We start from the raw sequence: 21,333 nt of genomic DNA, 5'->3' as shown, positions 1-21,333 counted from the left end.
CCCATATATTGTTGGACTATGATCCCATCACTGTGACCATTTGCTGTGTTCTCTAGAGCTAATAGGATTTGGAATCCAAGAACATCTGGAGGGCTACAGTTTTGCTGCCCCTGCCATACAACCAAGATGGCAAGTAGCTATTGCTAGCTCCCCACCCCCCTGTGAATCTAAACCTGTGTTATAGCAGAGTCACATCTAGTTGGGCATCCTGTTCTCACTGTAGTCAAGCAACTGCCTTTGGGAAGCTCATAAGCAAGACCTGAGTACAACAATACTCACACACCACTTGCAGTTCCCCACAGCTGGTATTCAGAGGTATATTGCCTCTGACAGTGGAGGTATCTCTCCTCCCCCTGCACATTTCATACCTACTTTTTAAGGCCAACATTCTCAATAATCTCACTGTAGCCTTTCCTCATAGAAGAGTTGTCCTTTTCTATGTCTTTTCCAGCTGTGTTGTATCCTTCTTGAGATACAGCAACTGGAACTGTAAGCGTCGGGCCTCAGCACACAGATTTGTGTGATGGAATTAAGAAGCTGGCAATTTTGTCTTTCTGTTCACTGTTTTCATTTGGTTTTATCTCTTCAGGGCGTGAGTGGGATGTGTTTGTCAGAGATTCTTGGGTTCTTTTGGGGGAGGCTCCTGGAGAGGAATGCGGGGAGTAGGGGTCAGATGATAGGGGCCAGAACCAGGAGATGTCCAGCATGATACTTTTGGAAGAGTTCTCTTCTAATTTAATGATTTTTGCTTGTTTCGCCATTCCTGCCATTCCTGTGGCATCTTAAAAGACAGATTTGTTGTAGTATAAACTTTTGTGGACTGCAGTTCTCACAGTCAGGCTTCCTACATCTCATACATTTAAAGCACACAGAGCCAAGAATCTTGGGAACTTTACTCCTCACAGTTCTACACGTTCCATTACTTTTTAACTACAGTTTTCATAATTCTTTGGGAGCAGTTTTGTGGTTTAATGTGTTTTAAATGTATGCTGTGGATGTGATCAAATTCTCAATAGAGCCCAAATAGTTCCTGAAATAAATTTGCCTTATTTTCCATTGGCATATTCTGGTTGGGACTGTGGGCAGGGCAGGAAAGGCCTCCCCCCTCATGTGCTGCCTTTTTGACAACCCTATGCCAAACTCTTAAGCCACCATGACCAGTTGATATGGTGACCAGTACAGTACTGTATTTAGCACCTGTTCAACTTTTGACCCTCCATACTTAGGAAAGAGCATGAGATGCCTCTCTCCCATAGAGCAGATTTATAACGCCTTTGTGCTACCTGGCAAAAGGCTCTGCTTTATATCTCTGCCATACACGTATGTTTCAACAGATCTTTCTGTTTGCTTGAGAATGGTAGAGCTGCATTCTACCTGGCGTGCTTTACAATTCCCAGTAATCTCTTCTTATTTTTTTGGTGTATGTGTGGGGGGGGGGGGGGAGTGCTGTTCATAATATCATTGTTAGTTGACTGTAATACTTCACACACCTTGAGGAAATAGACTCTAGGCTAGGGATGGGGAATCTGTAGTCCATCAGTCTCAGCCAGCATGTTCAATTCGGGCTGGATGATGAGAGTTGTAGAAAACAGGGGAGCTCCCAATTTCTGCTCTGGCCTGTGAAACTTTGTGCCACCAAACATCTGTTAGTTGCCAGAAGACATATTGGCTGTCTCGTTTCATAATCATTACTGATTGTGGGGCACAAACCAGTCTAGAATCTTTCTCAAGAGATTCCTCTTTCTGGTCTGGTCTTTTGGAAAGGAAAATGAAAGACGGGAAGACAGAAAGTAGAAATCAGCAACGATTGAAGTTCTTGTGCCCTGCCCTCCGTTATCCTTTGCAGAGGGGGCAGCAATCTGGGAACTCCTTAAGGCCTCTTAATGATCTTCTTGAAAGTAGAGGGGGGTGAAAAGGGGATTTAGGTGAGTACTCTGTCAATAGTGGATGACATGATGATAAATGCTGGAGGGCTAGTAGTGTTCTCTAACTGCAAATATGCTCCCAAGCATTGTGGCAGTATAACTGAGAATAAACCTCATAGAATTGTAGGATTGGAAGGGGGATCCAAAAGCTCATTTAGTCCAACCCCCTGCATCCCTGAAATGTGAACTTTCTTATTTTTTCCTGCTAATTTTTGCCCTTCTTGGGACATGTCAGCTTCTATGTAATGCTTGGCTGATACAACACAGTGTGTGTGTTAAATACCTTTTTTGATTGAAAGGACCCTTGTGAACTCTAGAGCAGGGGTTGACAACCTTTTTCAGCCATGGGCTGGTCCACCATCTCTCAGACCATGTGGTGGGCCAGACTATATTTGTTTTGGAGAGGGAAATGAACGAATCCCTATGCCCCACAAATATCCCAGAGATGCATTTTAAATAAAAGCACACATTCTACTCATGTAGAAGCACCAGGCAGATCCCACAAATAACCCAGAGATGCATTTTAAATAAAAGGGCACATTCTACTCATGTAAAAACACACTGATTCCCGGACTGTCCATGAGCCGGATTTAGAAGGCGATTGGGCCGCATCTGGCCCCCGGGCCTTAGTTTGCCTACCCCTGCTCTAGAGCACTGGTCTTCAGCTGATGTGTTGAGACCCTCCATCCATCCAAAAAAGGTTTGTGGACTGATCTAAGGTGGGCTGGATTCACAGCCCTAACACAGTGCATCTATTGCAGAAAAAAAGGAATGGGTCTCCAAACATGTTCAGCTCTGAGGTCTGGAAGACCTGCTCCCCACCTTGCAAGACTTTCCCCACCTGACCTGGGCGGTGAACAGAATCTTGCGGTATTGTTTAGTGCGGTGTTGTTGTCATTGATATTATTTATTGTATCTTTATTTTTAGATCTTAAAATAAATTATGTGGGAATTTTTTCAGTTTTGTTGTGTACCCTTTGATGTGTTTTATTTCTTGTTTATGGCTACTTCTGTTATGTTTGCAATCATGAAAATGATTCATATTGCAAAGCCTCCTTGAGCATCATTTTAACTATGGAAAGGCGGCATACAAATGTGATGGTGGTGGGGGTTGGGTTAAAGGTGGGTCCCACGCCTGTAAAAGTTGGAGGCTGCTGCTCTAGAGCGTATGTGAAAAGATGTATGGAGGTGCCTTAGAATCTTGTTGGCCATAAAACTGCTTTCTATTCTGACAGCAGGTTTGTGCCAAGACCTTTTAACTTTTGAACTCGTATGTTGCACATGCATAGTTGACCTCTATCAGTGACCTGCATTGTAGCTGAGGAGGCCACATGATTTGTCAGAGGTAGCTTGAGAAACTTGGGTTTCAACTCCTTCATCTTTGGCCATGGGCAAAGTAGAGTTTCTCAGGCTCAACCCACAATGTGCAGGTATGTGGTGGATGAGGTATGGGTTTGAGTCCCCTAGTATCCACTAGGCTTGCCAAAAATGTTTCATTAATAAGTGATTCTGAGGGTCTGTGTTTATTCCCTATACATGTAATAATCATAGTGGTGATCTTGCAAAATACCAACTGCAGTGTATAAGTCGAGTTAGGGATTTACTTCTGCCTGGTATGCATTATTTTACTTTTACTTAAAATCTGTTATTTTTGACACCTGTTCATCTAGATCAGAGAGGTCTTTTATAGTGCTTCACAGTCTGGTTGAGTTTTTACCATCCTGTTGGTTTTTTTTTAAAAAAAACAACCACCTTGTTTTCATTAGACAAATTCATGGAGGAGAAGGTTATTGATGGCTATTAGCCACAAAGATTATGCTCTCCTGCCACCTTTGAAGGCAGCAGTGCTTCTGAATACCAGTTGCTGGATATTCAGAGAGTGCTCTTTTGCTTGAATCCTGTTTGCTGGTTCCACATGGGCATCTGGGCTGGACACTTTGAAGACAGGATGCTGGACTAAAAGTAACTTGTCTGCACTTACCCCACCCCACTGCTTTGTTCACAGTTGTGAAGAATATTATTATGTTATGAATGGTCTTTTAAGTTCTCAAAGTTCTTAACCTAGCCCAGTGTTGTCATCAGAACTAGCCAGATGTTTAACTGATAATCAGTCACAGTCAGTCTATGAAAAAGAAGACTTTAGAGTCATCTTGCCCTTAAATGGCAACTAGATATTTTGTTTTAGCAACTAACCTTGGTTTAAGGAGCCATCTGGTGCCTAGCTTATATACAGTGGTGCCCCGCAAGACGAATGCCTCGCAAGACGAAAAACCCGCAAGACGAAAGGGTTTTTCGGTTTTTGCGTCGCTTTGCTAGACGATTTTCCCTATGGGCTTCCTTCCTGGACCTCTTTTAAATGCTGGCGGTGGGGAGCAAAGCCTTTTCCCCCCCTCCGGCCTTCAGAAGAGGTCCAGGAAGGCCGGCGGGGGCCGAAAGGCTTTGCTCCCCACCGCCAGCATTTTAAAAGCGGTCCGGGATAGCAGGGAAGCGCTTCCCGCTATCCCAGACGGCTTTTGAAGGCAGGCGGGGGGGAGCAAAGACTTTCGCCCCCCGTCGGTCCTCGACCTCTTCTGAAGGCCGGCGGGGGGCAAAAGTCTTTGCTCCCCCCTGCCTGCCTGCCTTCCCGGGAGAGCGGAAAAACGCGCTCCGATTCTCCGCTCTCCCCGACGGCAGGCGGGGGGGGGAGCAAAGACTTTTGCCCCCCCGCCAGCCTTCAGAAGAGGTCCAGGACTGTCCCGGGGCGATTTAAAAGCCCCCGGACGGCTTTTGAAGGCAGGCGGGGGGGAGCAAAGACTTTTAAATCGCCCCGGGACAGCGGAGAATGTCCCGGGGTTTTTTTAAATGCTGGCGGGCGGCAGCGAAACCTTCGCTGCCGCCCGCCAGCATTTTAAAAAACCCCGGGACAGCAGAGGCTGTCCGGGGCGATCTTAAAATGCTGGTGGATGGCAGCGCTGCCGCCCGCCAACACTTTAAAATCGCCCCGGGACAGCGGAAGACCCCGCTGTCCCAGGGCGATTTTAAAATGCTGACGGGCGGCAGCGAAAGCTTCGCTGCCGCCTGCCAGCATTTTAAAAAACCCCGGGACAGTGGAGGCTGTCCGGGGCGATCTTAAAATGCTGGCGGGCGGCAGCGCTGTCGCCCCCCAGCATTTTAAAAAACCTCGGGACAGTGGAGAAGTCCTCTGCTGTCCCGGGTTTTTTTTAAAATGCTGGGGGTGGGATGAAAAGCCCTTGTCCGCCCCCCCCCCAGCCTTCAGAAGAGGTCGGGGGACAGACTGTCCCCGGACCTGGTCTGAAGGCGGTTTCCATAGGAACGCATTGATTGATTTTCAATGCATTCCTATGGGAAACTGTGCTTCGCAAGACGAAAAACTCGCAAGACGAAAGAACTTGCGGAACGAATTAATTTCGTCTTGCGAGGCACCACTGTATCTGAGTTTCTAACCCTGTTTTTGAACCCGGTTCAATAGCACAGGTCCCAGAGCAGATCCTTGGGAGACCCCACAGCTCATTCCCTTGTGACAATTCCATTGTGACAGCCATCTTCTATTGTGACAGGCACTCATGAACTTCTAGTCTTTTTGTCCCCCATACTCCCCTTTATCCTGGGCATCACAAGTCTCAGATAAGTGAGTTGGCTGACATAACTCTTGTTTCTTAGGAAGCCTGAACGATGCTGCTCTTGCTGATTTCGAATGTAGGTTGTATGTTGTTGGTATGGACTTTTTTGTGGGTAGATCAGAAGGTTGGGGTTCTTCCTAGAGGAATGTACTTTAGGTCAGATGTTTGGAGCAGCAATTTTATGGGTCTGTGTAAGTTCTTTTCCCTGCTACTACTGATGTATCATGGTTGTGCTGCTCACTCCCCACTCCCTTTGTTTCGCTATTCTATTCTCACTGCAAGGGCGGTTTCCAAGTGGGGAGGTGTGGTTTAATCTCATCTAACCAGGGTAGTTGAGATTCCTGCATTGCAGGGAATTGGACCATAACCTCTGGGGTGCCTTCCAACTCTACAGTTCTATGATTCTGTAATAAGACAGGAGATACTGGTTTATCAGTCTCATTCATAAACCAATGCTAAGCTAGAGTTCTGTAGTTATAACAGGGAACTGTGGTTTAATTCAGGTAGGTAGCCATGTTGGTCTGATGCAGTCAAAATATATTTAAAAAAATAAAAAATTGTCCAGTAGCACCTTAGAAATCAACTAAGTTTGTTCTTGGTATAAGCTTTCGTGTGCATGCATACTTCTTCAGATACTTTGTGGTTTAATGTGAGCCACAGTGGAATGCTAAAGCCTTAACACAGTGGGAAGCAGACAGTGGGAAGCAGACAAGCCAGGGACTTGTTCTCACCTGTGTAAACCATAGTTTGAGAAGTTAGGAAAGGTTATATGTATGTGACTATAGGCAACAACCATTTCACATGGGGGTTTCTGTTCCCGGCCCCCACATGTATTGGCAGATCTCGCATAAGTGTGCTCTGCCCCTCCCCCATTCCACCTACATTCTTCCCTCATACAGGCCAAAAGGACCTGTGCACTAGTGATCATATATCATTTGGACGTACCTAAAATGGTTGTCACTTGTATTCAAAAGGAGTGTGCAGGGATCAGTAAAGAGTGAGTGAAATGGACTTCACATCAGCTTTGGACGATATATTTCCCAGCCACAGCAAGCACTTCTCAGGCTCTGCCTGCCTAAGCCTTTGAAGAAGTCCCCTTTCCCATCAGCTTGCTTGAGCCAGAGTGATATGGGGACTTGCTTAGCTGGGGAGCGGGAGGCTTGCCACCCCCAGCTGAGCTGTTTAAGGGAGCCCTAATGCCCCTCTGGGACGTGGGTGGCGCATGGGATGTGGGTGGCGCTGTGGGTAAAAGCCTAGAGCTTGCTGATCGAAAGGTTGGCGGTTCGAATCCCCGCGGCGGGGTGCGCTCCCGTTGCTCGGTCCCAGCGCCTGCCAACCTAGCAGTTCGAAAGCACCCTCGGGTGCAAGTAGATAAATAGGGACCGCTTTCTAGCGGGAAGGTAAACGGCGTTTCCGTGTGCAGCTCTGGCTCGCCAGAGCAGCGATGTCACGCTGGCCACGTGACCCGGAAGTGTCTTCGGACAGCGCTGGCCCCTGGCCTCTTAAGTGAGATGGGCGCACAACCCCAGAGTCTGGCAAGACTGGCCCTGTGAGCTGGAGAGGTATTGGGGCTTGGGCTGGGGGATGCTGACTGGGCGTGATGGGAATTGGAGTCCCAACACAGTCTAGAAGGCCACACAGTTCCCTGATCTAAGAAGAGGTCACCTCTTCTTTCATGAGGGTTGCCTCTTCTAAATAAGAGGGCTTCTTCCATCTCTTGCAAGCGGTAGGGAATGATGCTGCAAGCTAGATCAGGGGTCAAATGTTGCTGGACTCCACTTTCCACCATCCCTGAACATTGGCCATACTGGCTTCAGGGACTGATGGGAGTTGGATTCCCCGTAACATCACTAGGGTCACAGGTTTCTCATTTCTACTGTACTTTTTAAAAAGGGGGGGGGGGAGAGACAAGTTAAAGTGGAAAAAAGAGATGTCTCTGCAACAGCTTTGCAGTTGTCAGGGTTGCCTGGTGTGATAAGGTGGCTTCTGTTTTTATGTCCACATTGTAAGGGACGCGGGTGGCGCTGTGGTCTAAACCACTGAGCCTAGGACTTGCCGATCAGAAGGTCAGCGGTTCGAATCCCCACAACGGGGTGAGCTCCTGTTGCTCAGTCCCAACTCCTGCCTACCTAGCAGTTCAAAAGCACGTCAGAGTGCAAGTAGATAAATAGGCACCACTCCGGTGGGAAGGTAAATGGCATTTCCATGTACTGCTCTGGTTTCGCCAGAAGCGGCTAGGTTGCCTACCCCTGGGCTTAGTCATGCTGGCCACATGACCTGGAAAAATTGTCTGCAGACAAAACACCGGCTCCCTCAGCCAGTAAAGCGAGATGAGCACTGCAACCCCAGAATCATTTGCGACTGGACTTAGCTGTCAGGGGTCCTTTACCTTTTTAAAGAACATCATAAACAAGTCTCTCTTCTGTTCCTGACACCCCCAATAAATCTTCCATTTTAATATGGCATTTATGAAAATGTGTTTAGCCCTGTTACAATTTTATAGAGAGAGGGAGAGTTCTTAGTACCCCACCCCTTGTGTTCTAATATTAGAAGATGCTCAGGATTTGTCAGCTATTGGCTAGATCCTGACATAGGGGCACGTGATGTATTGTGGCTGTTCTGGGGTGCAGAGAGAGCATGTATGGGTTTCCACATTGGGAGAATGACAGCTGTGGGTGGGTAGGGTATGACATTGATAGGCTGAGTCCGTGCAAACAGGAACTGAGCAGGGAGAGCAAAAAGTCCTGAATGCATTTTGGATTTTTGAGGGGGTATTTACTGAAATTGTTAATGGGTGCCATTGGAGATAGTGACAGGCACACTGGTGCCTGCAGGTGCCATGTTAGCCATCCCTTGGTGTAGCCAAGCTGCCTGGGGAGTCTGGTTGAGATGCAGCTCCAACTAGCTGGGCTTCCCAGTATCCCTTTTGGCATGTGACATCAATTCAGTTTCTTGGTTGCCAGTGTGGGGTTGGTTCCCTCTGGCTGAGCCACCAAAATGGCATTGTTCCTTTGCACTACTGGCCCTTTGAAACAACAGTGAAACTGTGTCATGTTGCTGCCATAGCCCCTCCCTGCTGCACCATACCTCCTGGGTGGACACTCCCTGCATACCCCACCACAGTTGCGACTTGTATACCTCCCATGTGGAGGAGACCTCCAGCTGACCATGGCTGAGTTGTGAGCCGGACCATGGTATGTGCTCCTAAAGCATCTCTGTGGGGGTTGTTTTCAGCCTGTTGCTCAACTGTTAACAGAATCTAGGAACAAGCACCTCTAATTAATTTAGTCAGGAAAATGGGTATGAGCAGCGGGAGAGTATAATGTTGCAGTGACCCTGGAGGGGTGCAACTTGTTATTTCTTTGTTGGCAGTATCTGCGTCAACCACTTCCATAGGAGCAAACCCACCAAGGTCCCAGGTAACCCGTACTGTGCTCTGGTTGGCTCAGTTCATTAACTAATCAGTTCCTTCTCCTGCCTTTATAAACCTGCCGCCATCTGCATAGCCTCCTCTTGGATTCCGTCTCTCACTCATGCTGCATCGTGTGTCTTTTGGTCACGCTCTAGCATGATGAAATTTTGATTCCCCACCCCACCCCGCAATATATATATTGCTGTAAAAGCTGTTTCTTGCTGTTTCAGCCACATAAGAAGTAAACTAGTTTGCTCATGTTGTTCCAAACTTCTTCTTTCTTTCTCTACAGCAAATGGCTGCTAAAATTGGTGAGATCCCTCACTTGAATAATTCCACACCGCTTGTGGACCCTTCAGTGTACGGTTACGGAGTAAAACGACCCCTGGATGATGGAAGTAAGTCTCCTCGATTTTCTTCTGTTTTGCCTTTTGATATTTGCTGTTACTCATATTATTATGAGGAGGGTGTTCGTGGCATGATGTCTGCTGGCAGAGTGCTTATTGCAAATTAATAGAATAGCATTGTAGTAAAACAGGGACGTCCAACTCCCAAGAGACTGTGATCTACTTACAGGGGAAAAAACTGGCAGTGATCTACCCCGGGGGGGGGGGGGTTTCAGCTCAAAGTTTTTGAGCTTGCTTTAGGGAGGAAAGCCCCGTTATTAAGGGGGAAATGTCGGACTAGAGTAAAGGGGAAAGGAGATTAGTCGCTCACCAAATGATAGCTATGGAAACAATCTGCCTTACAGCAAAAACTCCGTCTTCCATTCCTACAATCATGCGAAAATGAAGAGCGGGGAGATGGGGGGGGGACGGCTGCTCTTAGGCAAAAACAAAGGAAAAGGAGCCTGCGATCAACAGTGATCGACCGGAACCTCCCAGGGATCGACCAGTCAATCCCGATTGACCTGTTAGACATCCCTGTAGTAGAAGATTCATTTTGCCACATGTGGTGAATATGCAAAATACCTAAGGACTTTTGGGAGATGATTTATAATGAGTTGGAATTTATGGTAACTTTCCCCAAAAGACCGGAAGCTTTTTTACTAGGGATAACTGGAGCAGATATCCCCCCCCCCCCAAAAAAACAGATAAATCTATTTCTTTACGGAATATGACAGCATATTATACACACAAAAAGGGTGTGATGAGGTGGTACCTACCAAAGGAGAATAGCACCTGAAATGGATAGAGTATGTAGAATTGGCAAGTTTTGACATGTAAAATTAGAGATAAGAAAGAGACTGATTTTAAAGAAGATTGGAAAATATTTGCAGAATACTTTAAAACTCACTAGAAAAATGTTAACGCAAATAGGATTTGAGTAAGAGTAGCAGTAGGGGTGAACTTTTTGTTTTTATTGTGAGATAAGGTGAAGGTATAGAGTAACTATAATATGCAGCATAAGCTGAAATTTTGAGGGAACCATGGAGGGAGGGAGGGGAGGTTGTAGGAGGAATGATGGATTGCTAAATTTGAAATGTTGTTTATTTGTTAAAATTTATGAATAAAATTATTTTTTAAAAAAGAAGATTAACACTGGAATGCCAGAAATGATTAAGAGAATAATGTCTTCCACAGTCACTATATCTGGACAGCCACTTTACTCTTTTTTCCAGACAAAGCAGAACCATGGTAGTTAAACGCCACTGATCAAATTTTTGCACCTGGCTGGCAGGGCTTGTCAAATGACAAGTAGGTTTGGGCAGTGCTTATGAAGCTAGATTGAATGTTCCCTTGATTAGTTGATGGTGAAATTCAGTTGAAGCTGTGCCTGGTAAGCGAGGGGAGGGGAGAGGGCAGCTGGAGTCTGCTAGTTCCAACGGCTGCAGAGTTAGGTATGTCGTATTGGTCTGTTGGTTTCCATAGGCTGATATACCCCTAACTCATTATGTGACTAGACTGACTCTGTGCGTGGGTCCATAGATAGGTTGGCTGGTGAACCCCACTGAGCTGGCTCATGTTAACCCAAGTGAACAGAAAATAATAAGAGCCCTGGTCCATTCAGTCCAACCTTCTGTTCTTACTGTGGCAAATCAGTGGGAAGCCCACAAGCAGGAGCTGTGTGCAACAGTTCTCCCCTCCTGAGATTGGTATTCAAAAGCTTACTGCCCTGACTAAATGTGGTCTGTTTAACCTGCTGTGATTTTAAGATGGTCTCCAGTTTAATACCCCCTTTAAAAAAATCCTATTGGCTGGGTTTTAAAGAGCCAGGTGTGTTGAGACTTTTTTCCGCATCCCTCAGTTGCATCCAGGGCTTCCCAGAAAACTCCTCTTGGAGTGGCATCTACTGCAGCCACATGAGCGGCTGCATTCAGAAATAAGTTGGCCAAATCAGTGTACTGTAGTTTTCCGTGTATAAGATTATATTTTTTTCTTTAAACATCATGCCAAAAAGTGGGGGGTCGCCTTATACATGGGTAGTGCATAGGGTGAACATTTGATTGGTTGCTGCCGTGGCTGTCAGCAGCTATTGTGTGTGTTATTTGTTGCTGCATCAATGAGTGGTGTTGATTGGCTGACGCTCTATCAGTTGGGCGGGCGTTAGGCAGCTGCTGACGGTGATGGGGCAGATGGGAGGTGTATTTTGTGCAATCCTCCACAAAAAAGCTCAGCAACTCTGGGCCATCTCCCCTCATTTTCTTAAATTTGAGTCCCCCAAATAGGGGGTGTCTTATACATGGGGACATCTTATAGACGGAAAAGTACGGTATGTGCATGGAAAACCTTGATTTAAAAATGAGAATGCATACCCTCATCTGACACACACACACACACACAGACACACACACACACCGCCCAATATTGGAACCATTGGTGAGTTTGGGAAGGATTAGAGGGGAAAATAAGAGTGGTTTCAGAATATAAAGTGAAATGTTTAAATGTTCTAAATTCTGGATCAAAATGCTTAAGTTTAGTTAGTGCAAACAAGAACTGGGGGGTATTTGTGGGTCCTTCAGATACTGTTGGACCCCAGCTCCTTTCAGCCCCTGCAGCCACCAATAGTGGCCAATAACCAGGGATGATAGAAGTTGGAATCCAGCAATATCTGGAAGGCCCCAGGTATCCCCCATATCTGATCTAAGTAACAGAATTCCCTGGTACAATCGGGATGGAAGGGTGCCTCTTCTTAGATTAGGGCTGTGGGACTGTTTCACCCTCCATGTATTGTTAAACTCTCTACTCCTCTCAGCCGTAACCAGCCTGGATGATAGGAGTTATAGGTCACTGGCAGGTCTCAGGTCCCCCATCAAACCTGTATTCCTCTGTGATTAGTTCCTGAATGCTTGAGGCATATTTAAGTTCATGGTGTGTAAACGCTTTTGCCCTGTTGTCTGAGGCTAACTATGCAAATGTTCTTCTAGCTCACTGTGAGATCCTAAATGCATTGAAAGGATGTGCATTCTCTGAACTCGTTTTGTCTCTTTTCTTAATTTGTAAGCTCAAACAAAATAACCTATGGGGTGACCCCCCCCTTCCCCCTCTTGGCTTGCTGCAATGTGCTCTCCATGTCATGCATGGCGAAAAAGACATTTTGAGTGTTTTAGTGGGCAGCAGCTCCCTATAATTATTTCTGAAACAAAAACTTCACAAATGTATCAGACAACCCGAGTAGGCACTGACTTAAATTATAATACATTTCAGCACCAGTCAGCTATATGTGCTTGCTACGTACGTTTTAACTTTGGTTGTCACATGGAACAGCTGGTGGCCCTGGAGTTGTTCAGTTATGACTGTGTTCGTCAAGGTTTTCTGGGCACATTTGTGAACCGGAGAGACTTGTGGGCCCCACAAGCACTCAGCGCAGCCAAGCACACATGCTGCAACATCTTGGCTGCAGGTTCTTCTTTCAAGCCTGGGAAGCCTTGCTTCTTTCAGCAAGGGAGAAGACTGCTCCCGATTTGTTTGATTTTATTAAGTATTTTACCTTTACCATCATTTTATTTGCAGTCAACAGACTATTCAAGCAATCAATAACCATTTTATAACAATTGACAATAACATTGATTCAAAAAAACCATTAATACAACTGCAAAACTCAGAATTCAGAGAATCGTAGAGTTAGAAGTTAGAACCTGAGGGTCATGTAGGAATCTCAACACGCTGTCCCCCATCCAATGTGAAACCATATTTGACCCTGCTTAGCTTTGAAAATGTAGAGAATTTGCTACACAATGCACCCCTTTCACCCAGATCCCAAGCCTTCTGTGGAGGCTGTTGCTGATCCCTTTTCTATTCATTTATTTATTTGATTTCTTGCCCACCCTTTACCATAGAGCCCCAGGGCAGGTTGCAACAATATAGACAATTATAAAACAAGTAAAATGGTTACCACCACAATGAAGTATGCAAACAAACAGTTCCTTAAATAAGAAGAGTTAAAAGTACCGTAACTCCAAGAAAGATGCAGACTAGTATAATGAAGATCTTCACTTGAAGCAGAAATAAGGGCCATAGAGAAGGTTCCACAGCAGCCCTGGTGCTGGCAGGGAGCTAACTAGGATGTACCCCTGGTTGTATGATGATTGAGCTACCATGTGGGGTGAAGAAATTTCTCAAACCAGGAGATTATTCTGATGTTCTGTTTTTTCCTTTTGGGGGGATGGGGGGAATACTACCTTTATTTCCTAAGTACATCTAGCTAGCATGGCAGTGCTTCAAAGTTTTTAGTTATGTTTATTAAAGCATGCTAAATTATATTGCTTTCAAAGACACTGGAAATTTCCCCCAGTGCAAGTAAGCCTGGAAATGTTTGCATCAGTGGGAAAAGTTCTGGGAACTTTTTGAATTGACATTTACCTATTTTGTTCCTGCTGAACCTGTCTGGGGGGGGGCAGGGGGACAACAAGAGAAAAAGGGGCCCTTGTCTTGCTTGCATTCAAAATCTCATTGTTCCTTTTCTTCACCTCTATTACTCGTGCATATTCTTGGACCTGCTTTCTCAACCGCTGGGATGAACAGCAATGAGCTTCAGTGTCAGATATGACTTTTAACAGCATACCTATCCATTTCTGTAAATGGGCAGCTGATTGATGGAGGATTATGCATGAGGCGCTTAACAGCAGTGTGCTGGTTGTAACAAGTTCTTAGGGTGTTGGGGGAAGGGGAGAAGAGAGGCTGGAGGGGTTTTTATTGGCCATATTGAGGATGCAATCTTAACACCCACCTCCTTCCCTGAAAGTATCCTTAATATACAGCAGCAGCTGGAATTGGCTGAACTGACCTGGGCTTGAAATGGAGCTGGGAACACAGAACAGATCCCCCCCCCTTTTAAATTATGTGCTGCAAAATGTGCCTGCCTGCCTGTCTTGAAACAAGCAGGAGCCAAGAGCCTCAAAGGCCACTGTGACTATGTCCCTTAGTGAAGCTAGTGAAGATAGGAGCAGGTGGAAGTGGTCTTAAGTCTGCTGTGGTTGGCCATTGTCCTCTTTTCAAAACTTGTCAAAAACGTTTTCATTTAGACAAAACAAAAATGAATCCATCTTGTGGATGTTGCTTGTCTTTTCTTCAGAGTAAATCTCAATTGAGGTAGATTCAGACTTTTTTTTTTTTGAATGATGGGGGCTGCTGCTGGAAAATGGGGCCGATTTTTATGCAACGTTTTCCCTTATTTTGCAGTAAAATGACAGCCGTTAAACTTAAAATTGTGCCCGCTAGATGTAAAAGTGGGGAGGGGAAAGAGTGCACATGCGATGATGGGGGCTGCAAGTTCAGCCGACCCTTCTATTTCGGAGGCTGATGGGAAGTTTTTTCTGCCTCGATAGTAAATGGCAGCTTGCATTCTGAACGATCCCCTCCCCGTTAAAAAAAAAGCCAGAGGTTTGCTTCTCTATTAGCCTAACTCTTTTCAGAGCAAAATGGGCTTGTTTGACAGCAAATAGAGCTTTAGATTGTCTGTACCTTGCAACCTTGAGCTCTGATGTTCTTTTAATTTATTTCCTCCACAAGGGCTGTCAGGAAGGATAACTGTCTTCTAGTCTTAACTGCTAGCACATGCTTCCATGTCTTGCAGGGTTTGTGTTATAGAGGAGAGGAAAAGGGTGATCTTTTGAACATGTTTTGCTTAAGGTTGCTCTGAATCCTGGCAGAAACTTGACATGAGATAGTGGACTGTGCTACAGGTGTGTGTATCACATTGAATGTCCCCCACACCCTGTTCAAAAATGAGAAGAGACAGATGCTCTTGCAACTAGGAAACTGTAGTTCTGGTTCTGACTCAGCCTTCTGTTCCTTGATGCACTTATTTTCTACTTGAAGCGATTGTAAGAAACAAATATTTAAAAATCTATGGTCTTTTAAAAATATGAGCCAACTGTGGGTTGAAGTAGTTTTTGTTCATATGTACATACGTAGGCTTAGGCCCATTAAGTTCTGTAGGTGTACTTTGAGCATTCCTTCTCACTCATTATAGGAAACCTGTAGAACCCTCGTTGTTCAAGTTATTTTATTGCTCTAGCCCAAAGGCCATGACAAACTTGTACTAGGTAATAGTATTAATAAAATAATACAGAACATATATCCATGATATAATTATCCATAATAAAAATAAAGACATTGCCAAGTTCCTGAGCACTAAAACAGTTTCACTTGTGCATCTCTGACAGCTCCAATATTATTTTGCCTTTTTAAAACCTGATTTGCCAACATACATGCTATACTAGAGAGAAGAAAACACCAGGGGGAAAGGAGTTAGATGAAATCACTATAAATTGTTGTAGTGATTTGGAAGTTTAATATGAAATCACACTGGATGAGTTTATTGGTGCCTCTGGTTGTTGGCATCTGTCTGTCCCTGGAGACTATGGAGAAGTGTGCCTTTGGGGTTGAAGTCAAACTGTTGGAAGGTTGCAGTGCCTGCTGTGGCTGTAGAGACTGAAATGGCAGAGACATGTTTTGTTGCAGCTGGGGTAGATGAAGGCATCTGGTAGTGCTGCTGCAGATGCACCGTGGCGTTTCTTCTCTCTGCATTCCTCTCAATGGTCATTCCTCCTCTGGTCACTGCTATAGATACACAACCTGACTGTCAGTCTCCAGGCACTGTGGCTGTCTGCAAAGGATTCTTACTTGGCCAAGTTGATGGTGCCAGCCTTCATGTCTGCAAACATGACATGAATACAAATGCAAAATCTCCCTGTGTATGGGACTCTGTTGTAGTGACCATCCAAGACTGCAGTGGGCATCACTTAGAAACACAGTTCAATAAAAGCATTTCTTAAGGAAACTAGTCAGAGTTAGATAACTACCTCTAGTTTGCAAGAGTTGATACCAAGGGAAAATCTTTGTGTTTCAGATTAGTTGTAGGTCCCTTCTGGATTATATTCAGAAGAGCCAATGCCTTAGTTGACACTTATCAAAGTCAATGCAGAGCTCAGTTCTTGAAAATAGTAATAGTCCAAAACATCTTGACAAGCTGCTTTCTGGAGTTGGTTATCATCCAATTCTATATAGCACAACACAGGAAGAGGCTCAATAGGCATAGTAGCATTTTTTAAGATTAACTGAGTGCAGTCTGCTCTTGCCTTAATTGTTGACTACCTGGATTCTGTATGAAGAAGAGCTGTTGACCTGATGGTAGAGAGCAGTGCTATTTTTATAGAAAAAGAGGTGCTGGAACTCACCAAGAATGCCTCCCTTGTTCTCTTATAAAGGCAATGGTGCCCACTTGAGAGGTGCCAGAACTGAGTTCCAGTGAGTTCCAGCTGGAAAAAAGCTCTGGTAGAGAGTATAGCTTCCCCCCTCAAAAAAAATATTTTGCAGTGTTTCCAAAACTTTAATGGAGTTCAAATCAGAGCCACAGATTTCAGTGCTATACAGAAAATTTGAGTAAGCACTTGCTACCAAATATATTTAGGGCAGGTTCAACCAGCTGCCCTCCCTTATTGTAATAAAACTTCATCAATGTCCCTATGGTTTTCTGTGCTTTAAATTGCACTGCCTGCATTTGACACTTCCAACAGGGGGTTTCACTAAAGAGTACACCCAGGCATCTAAATGAGCAAGTTTGTCCTATGGCTTCCTGATATGAACATTTATACCTAGGACTGTGTTTGCCTAAAATAATGAGTAATTTATAGGTAGGCCTTCTTGTTTACATGATGTACTGAACACCTCCCAAGAGATTTTTGAGGCCCAGTTGGGAAAGGAGCACTAAATCATCTGTCTACATTAATATTGAGATATTTCTGTTCCTAATTACTAGGGATGGGGAATTTGCGTTGGCACCAAATCATTAATATGAAAGTTTAAAAGAGTGGGAGCCAGAAGGCAAGCTTGTTTCACCCCTCGTGACATTTTAAAAGCATCAGTCATATCACCATTTAAACCTACTCTGACCGTTATTTCTGTATTGCTGAATAGTTCTTGGATCAATAGTAGAAGTTTGCTGTCAATGTTAGCAATTTGAAATTTTTCCCACAGTCTGTTTCGAGAATCGATGTGGGGTGTTTGTGTGTGTGTTTGTGTGTGTATGTAATATTTGTTCCACCAGCAAAACATTTTGTCCCAAAGGAACATCATTGCACTAGAGTGCGCATAAACAGGTGATGATTGCCTAGTAGATTGCACCATTTGGATGAGTTTCTTTTAGTTCCATCATAGTGTTGGATCCCTGTGTTGCACAGCATTGAAACTCACTAAGCTGCTAGCGTAAGAGCCCCTCTGTCCTCTAGTTCAGTGTTTCCCAACCTTTTTCCAACCATGGCCCTCTTCTAACCTTGTTTCCTTCCTGTGCCCAGCCCACAGTGTAGCCAAGGGGGTAAGAGGGCTAGCTGTCCCCCCAATAAGTAAAAATCAATACAAATAAGATGTTCTGCCCTCTTAACGAAAGCCTGCTCCCTCACAAAAGTCCTGGCTACGCCCATGCCCCCCTCCCACCGGTAGAAAGGAAGCTATTTAAATGTTTTGTTTTTAAGCAAAACATGTTTTATAATTTTTATAATTTATACAAAATTTGTTGTTGTTGCTTAGTCGTGTCCGACTCTTCATGACCCCATGGACCAGAGCACTCCATCATGTAAAATACTGTTACATAAAATGATAGGAACATACTGAAATGTTGTTGAAGCATGTATTATTAAAAGTAAGCAACACTCATTTGACCCTAGTTATTTGATACAGAGGAGGAAAGCTACAGATACAGTCCAAAAGGCGCAAAGAGAGTTATGTATATATGGGGGAAAATAAAAAAGCAAGTGGTCCTCACTGACCTGATGCAAAAAGATATTGTCATCCGGAGGAGCCCTGGCTGCCTAGATAAAACGCTGTAGCCCCCCACACCCTTACCTCAGAGTAAGGCCCACTGAACTCAGTGCAGCTTTCTGCTGAGTAGACACTTAGTTATTTACTAGGTGCAAGTCAGTAGCACCAGACGACCCCGCTCAACTAGGCACTGAGTTCAGAAACAAACCAGGACTGCTCAAAGAAAATGCATGTGGCAAAAAGGAATGCTAGGCCCTGCCCCTTAGCCATTTGTGATTGGCCAAGTGGATAGCCAGCCAATGAGGATTTTTAACAATTGTTTCCCCCCCTTGACTTGTCACTTCCCTCTGTGGCCCCCTAGCCTTGTGCTGTGGCCCCCCATTTATGTAATTTTCACCTGTGGTCCCAATAGGGGGGGAATTGGCCCCCAGTTGGGAAACACTGTTCTAGTAGGTAGAAGACATCCCAGAGCATCCCTTTAATCCTCTGCGGTCCTGGGTAGAGAGGAGCAGACATGGATTTGGGATGACAGTTAGCAAGCTCCCCCCCCCCGCCGCCCCCAACATTCCCAGCATCCTCATTCTCCACAATTTAAAAAAGACCTTTGCATCTCTTGTAGATTCCTGCTCTGGCCACCGGCTTCCCCGCTCCGTCATACACTGCTCCCATGAGATTGATCAGAAGCCAATACGAGCTCCTTCAGTTCGCAGTGGGAACTTTCAAAAGGCATATCAGGGTGTTAATTGCTCAGTGGCAGCTCCCATTCTAAGAGATGCAGAACAATAAAAATATTAGCACTTGGTCGATGACTTTGGGGACCTGTATTGTCAGGAGGTGATTGATGTAGAGCAGAAATAGATTGGCCATTTTTTTGCCTGTTGTGCTTATTTGCCTAAAACATGTATTTAATCAGAGACCGTGATGAGCTTTGGTAGTATTTTATCACTCCTCAATTTCGTGTTGTGTGTGTGTCTGTACCTGCCCTTCTGACACCACTTTGATTCCTAGGATGGCCCACTTAATCTCAGGTTAAGAATAGTATGTGGGTGCCCAGGGTAGTGGTTAGGCAAAAATTTATCTCATTGAAGTTTAGTCTGTTTGCACCTCAGCAAGGAGATGCAATTGAAATGGTTTCTGCCAGTTGTTATATCTCAGCAACTCATTTTTGTGAGACGTTCTGCTAAGGTTCTGCTTGCATGAGCATAAAATGGGATATGTTGGGTGCTTCCTACTGAGCATGCCTCCCCAAACCCCCATTTTTGGGTGAGCAAGTGGATTCTGTTTGGTTCACATAGCCTTAAGGTACAAACCATTGTACAGTGGTGCCTCGCAAGACGAAATTAATTCGTTCCGCAAGTCTCTTCGTCTTGCGGTTTTTTCGTCTTGCGATGCACGGTTTCCCATAGGAATGCATTGAAAATCAATTAATGCGTTCCTAGGGAAACCGCCTTCAGACCAGGTCCGGGGACAGTCTGTCCCCGGACCTCTTCTGAAGGCTGGGGGGCGCGGGCTTCGCAGCAGCGCTACGAAGCCCGGCGGCTGGGGCAGGTGTTCCCGCCCCCCCACCCCGCTTCGGAGCAGCGTTCCAAAGCGGGGTGGCTGGGGCAGGTGTTCCCGCCCCCCCGCCCGGCTTCGCAGCAGCGCTACGAAGCCCGGCGGCTGGGGCAGGTGTTCCCGCCCCCCCACCCCGCTTCGGAGCAGCGTTCCGAAGCGGGGTGGCTGGGGCAGGTGTTCCCGCCCCCCCCGCCCGGCTTCGCAGCAGCGCTACGAAGCCCGGCGGCTGGGGCAGGTGTTCCCGCCCCCCCACCCCGCTTCGGAGCAGCGTTCCGAAGCGGGGTGGCTGGGGCAGGTGTTCCCGCCCCCCCGCCCGGCTTCGCAGCAGCGCTACGAAGCCCGGCGGCTGGGGCAGGTGTTCCCGCCCCCCCGCCCGGCTTCGCAGCAGCGCTACGAAGCCCGGCGGCTGGGGCAGGTGTTCCCGCCCCCCCACCCCGCTTTGGAGCAGCGTTCCGAAGCGGGGTGGCTGGGGCAGGTGTTCCCGCCCCCCGCCCGGCTTCGCAGCAGCGCTACGAAGCCCAGCGGCTGGGGCAGGTGTCCGGGATCTCTTTTGAAGCAAGCGGCTGCGGAGAGACGCGATCTCCCCGCAGCCGCTTGCTTCAAAAGAGGTCCGGGATCTCTTTTGAAGCAAGCGGCTGCGGAGAGAAGCGATCTCCCCGCAGCCGCTTGCTTCAAAAGAGGTCCGGGATCTCTTTTGAAGCAAGCGGCTGCGGAGAGACGCGATCTCCCCGCAGCCGCTTGCTTCAAAAGAGGTTCGGGATCTCTTTTGAAGCAAGCGGCTGCGAAGAGATGCGATCTCCCCGCAGCCGCTTGCTTCAAAAGAGGTCCGGGGGCAGCGGGAAGAGCTGCCCCCGGACCTCTTTTGAAGCAAGGGGCGGTGGGGAGAAGCGATCTCCCCGCCGCCCCTTGCTTCAAAAGAGAAGACCCGCTGTCCCCGGGGCAAGCTTCGTTTTGCGAAGCAAGCCCATAGGGAAATTCGTCTTGCGAGACAACTCGAAAACGAAAAAACCTTTCGTTTTGCGAGTTTTTCGTCTCGCGAGGCGTTCGTCTTGCGGGGTACCACTGTATTAACAAAGGAAGCTGCTATATACTGAATCAGACCCTTGCTCCAGCTTACTAAGTATTTTCTACACTGCCTGGCAGTGTTTCTCCCTGGTTTTAGTCAGAGGATCTTTCACAGCCCCACCTGGAGATGTTGGGGATTGCACCTGGGATCTTCTGCCTTCAAAACAGTTGCTCTACCCACTGAGCTGTGTGTGGTGCTTCCCCTGAAAATGAGCTAAGATTTCAGTCCTTAGGGTTCAGAATTGAAGGCTGATTTAGACAGGGACATAGGGAGCTAACTGGCAGCGGCTGTCTAGGGTTTCAGACAGGACGTCTCTCCCAGTCCTACCTGCAATTGCTGCTGTGGAAAGAACCTGAGACCTTCTGCATGCAAAGCAGGTGCTCTTCCACTGACATACGGCTCTTCCTGTGTTCACAGTTGTTGTTGTATGGGCAGGTATCGTCTCTAAAAGTTTAGCAACAATTTTAGGTTTGTTGGTCAAGGAACGACTCTTCGCCAAAACTGCTGATCCATCAAAGTGGCCTGGAGTCCATGGAAGCTAGTGCAATGAGCCTTT

General features: G+C 46.3%; 1 protein-coding gene across 6 annotated transcripts in view; it reads left to right on the top strand.

Annotated features, from left to right (window-relative positions):
• Positions 1-21,333, top strand: part of FUBP3 (far upstream element binding protein 3) — a 62,642-nt gene that overhangs the window by 6,659 nt on the left and 34,650 nt on the right. For 4 of the 6 annotated variants that reach the window (XM_081896814.1, XM_081896812.1, XM_081896809.1 and 1 more), the window contains exon 2: positions 9,250-9,355. In XM_081896814.1, coding sequence (XP_081752940.1) covers positions 9,253-9,355 — 103 coding nt within the window. In that variant the 5' untranslated portion in view covers positions 9,250-9,252. Of the gene's footprint in view, positions 1-5,485; positions 5,622-9,249; positions 9,356-21,333 lie in introns of those variants that run through there. The other 2 variants (XM_081896813.1, XM_081896811.1) reach the window with 1 other exon arrangement.

The sequence above is a fragment of the Podarcis melisellensis genome, assembly GCF_964234715.1.
Source record: "Podarcis melisellensis genome assembly, chromosome: Z".
NCBI classification, from domain to species: Eukaryota; Metazoa; Chordata; class Lepidosauria; order Squamata; family Lacertidae; genus Podarcis; species Podarcis melisellensis.
This window is presented reverse-complemented; position numbering and strand designations above follow the sequence as displayed.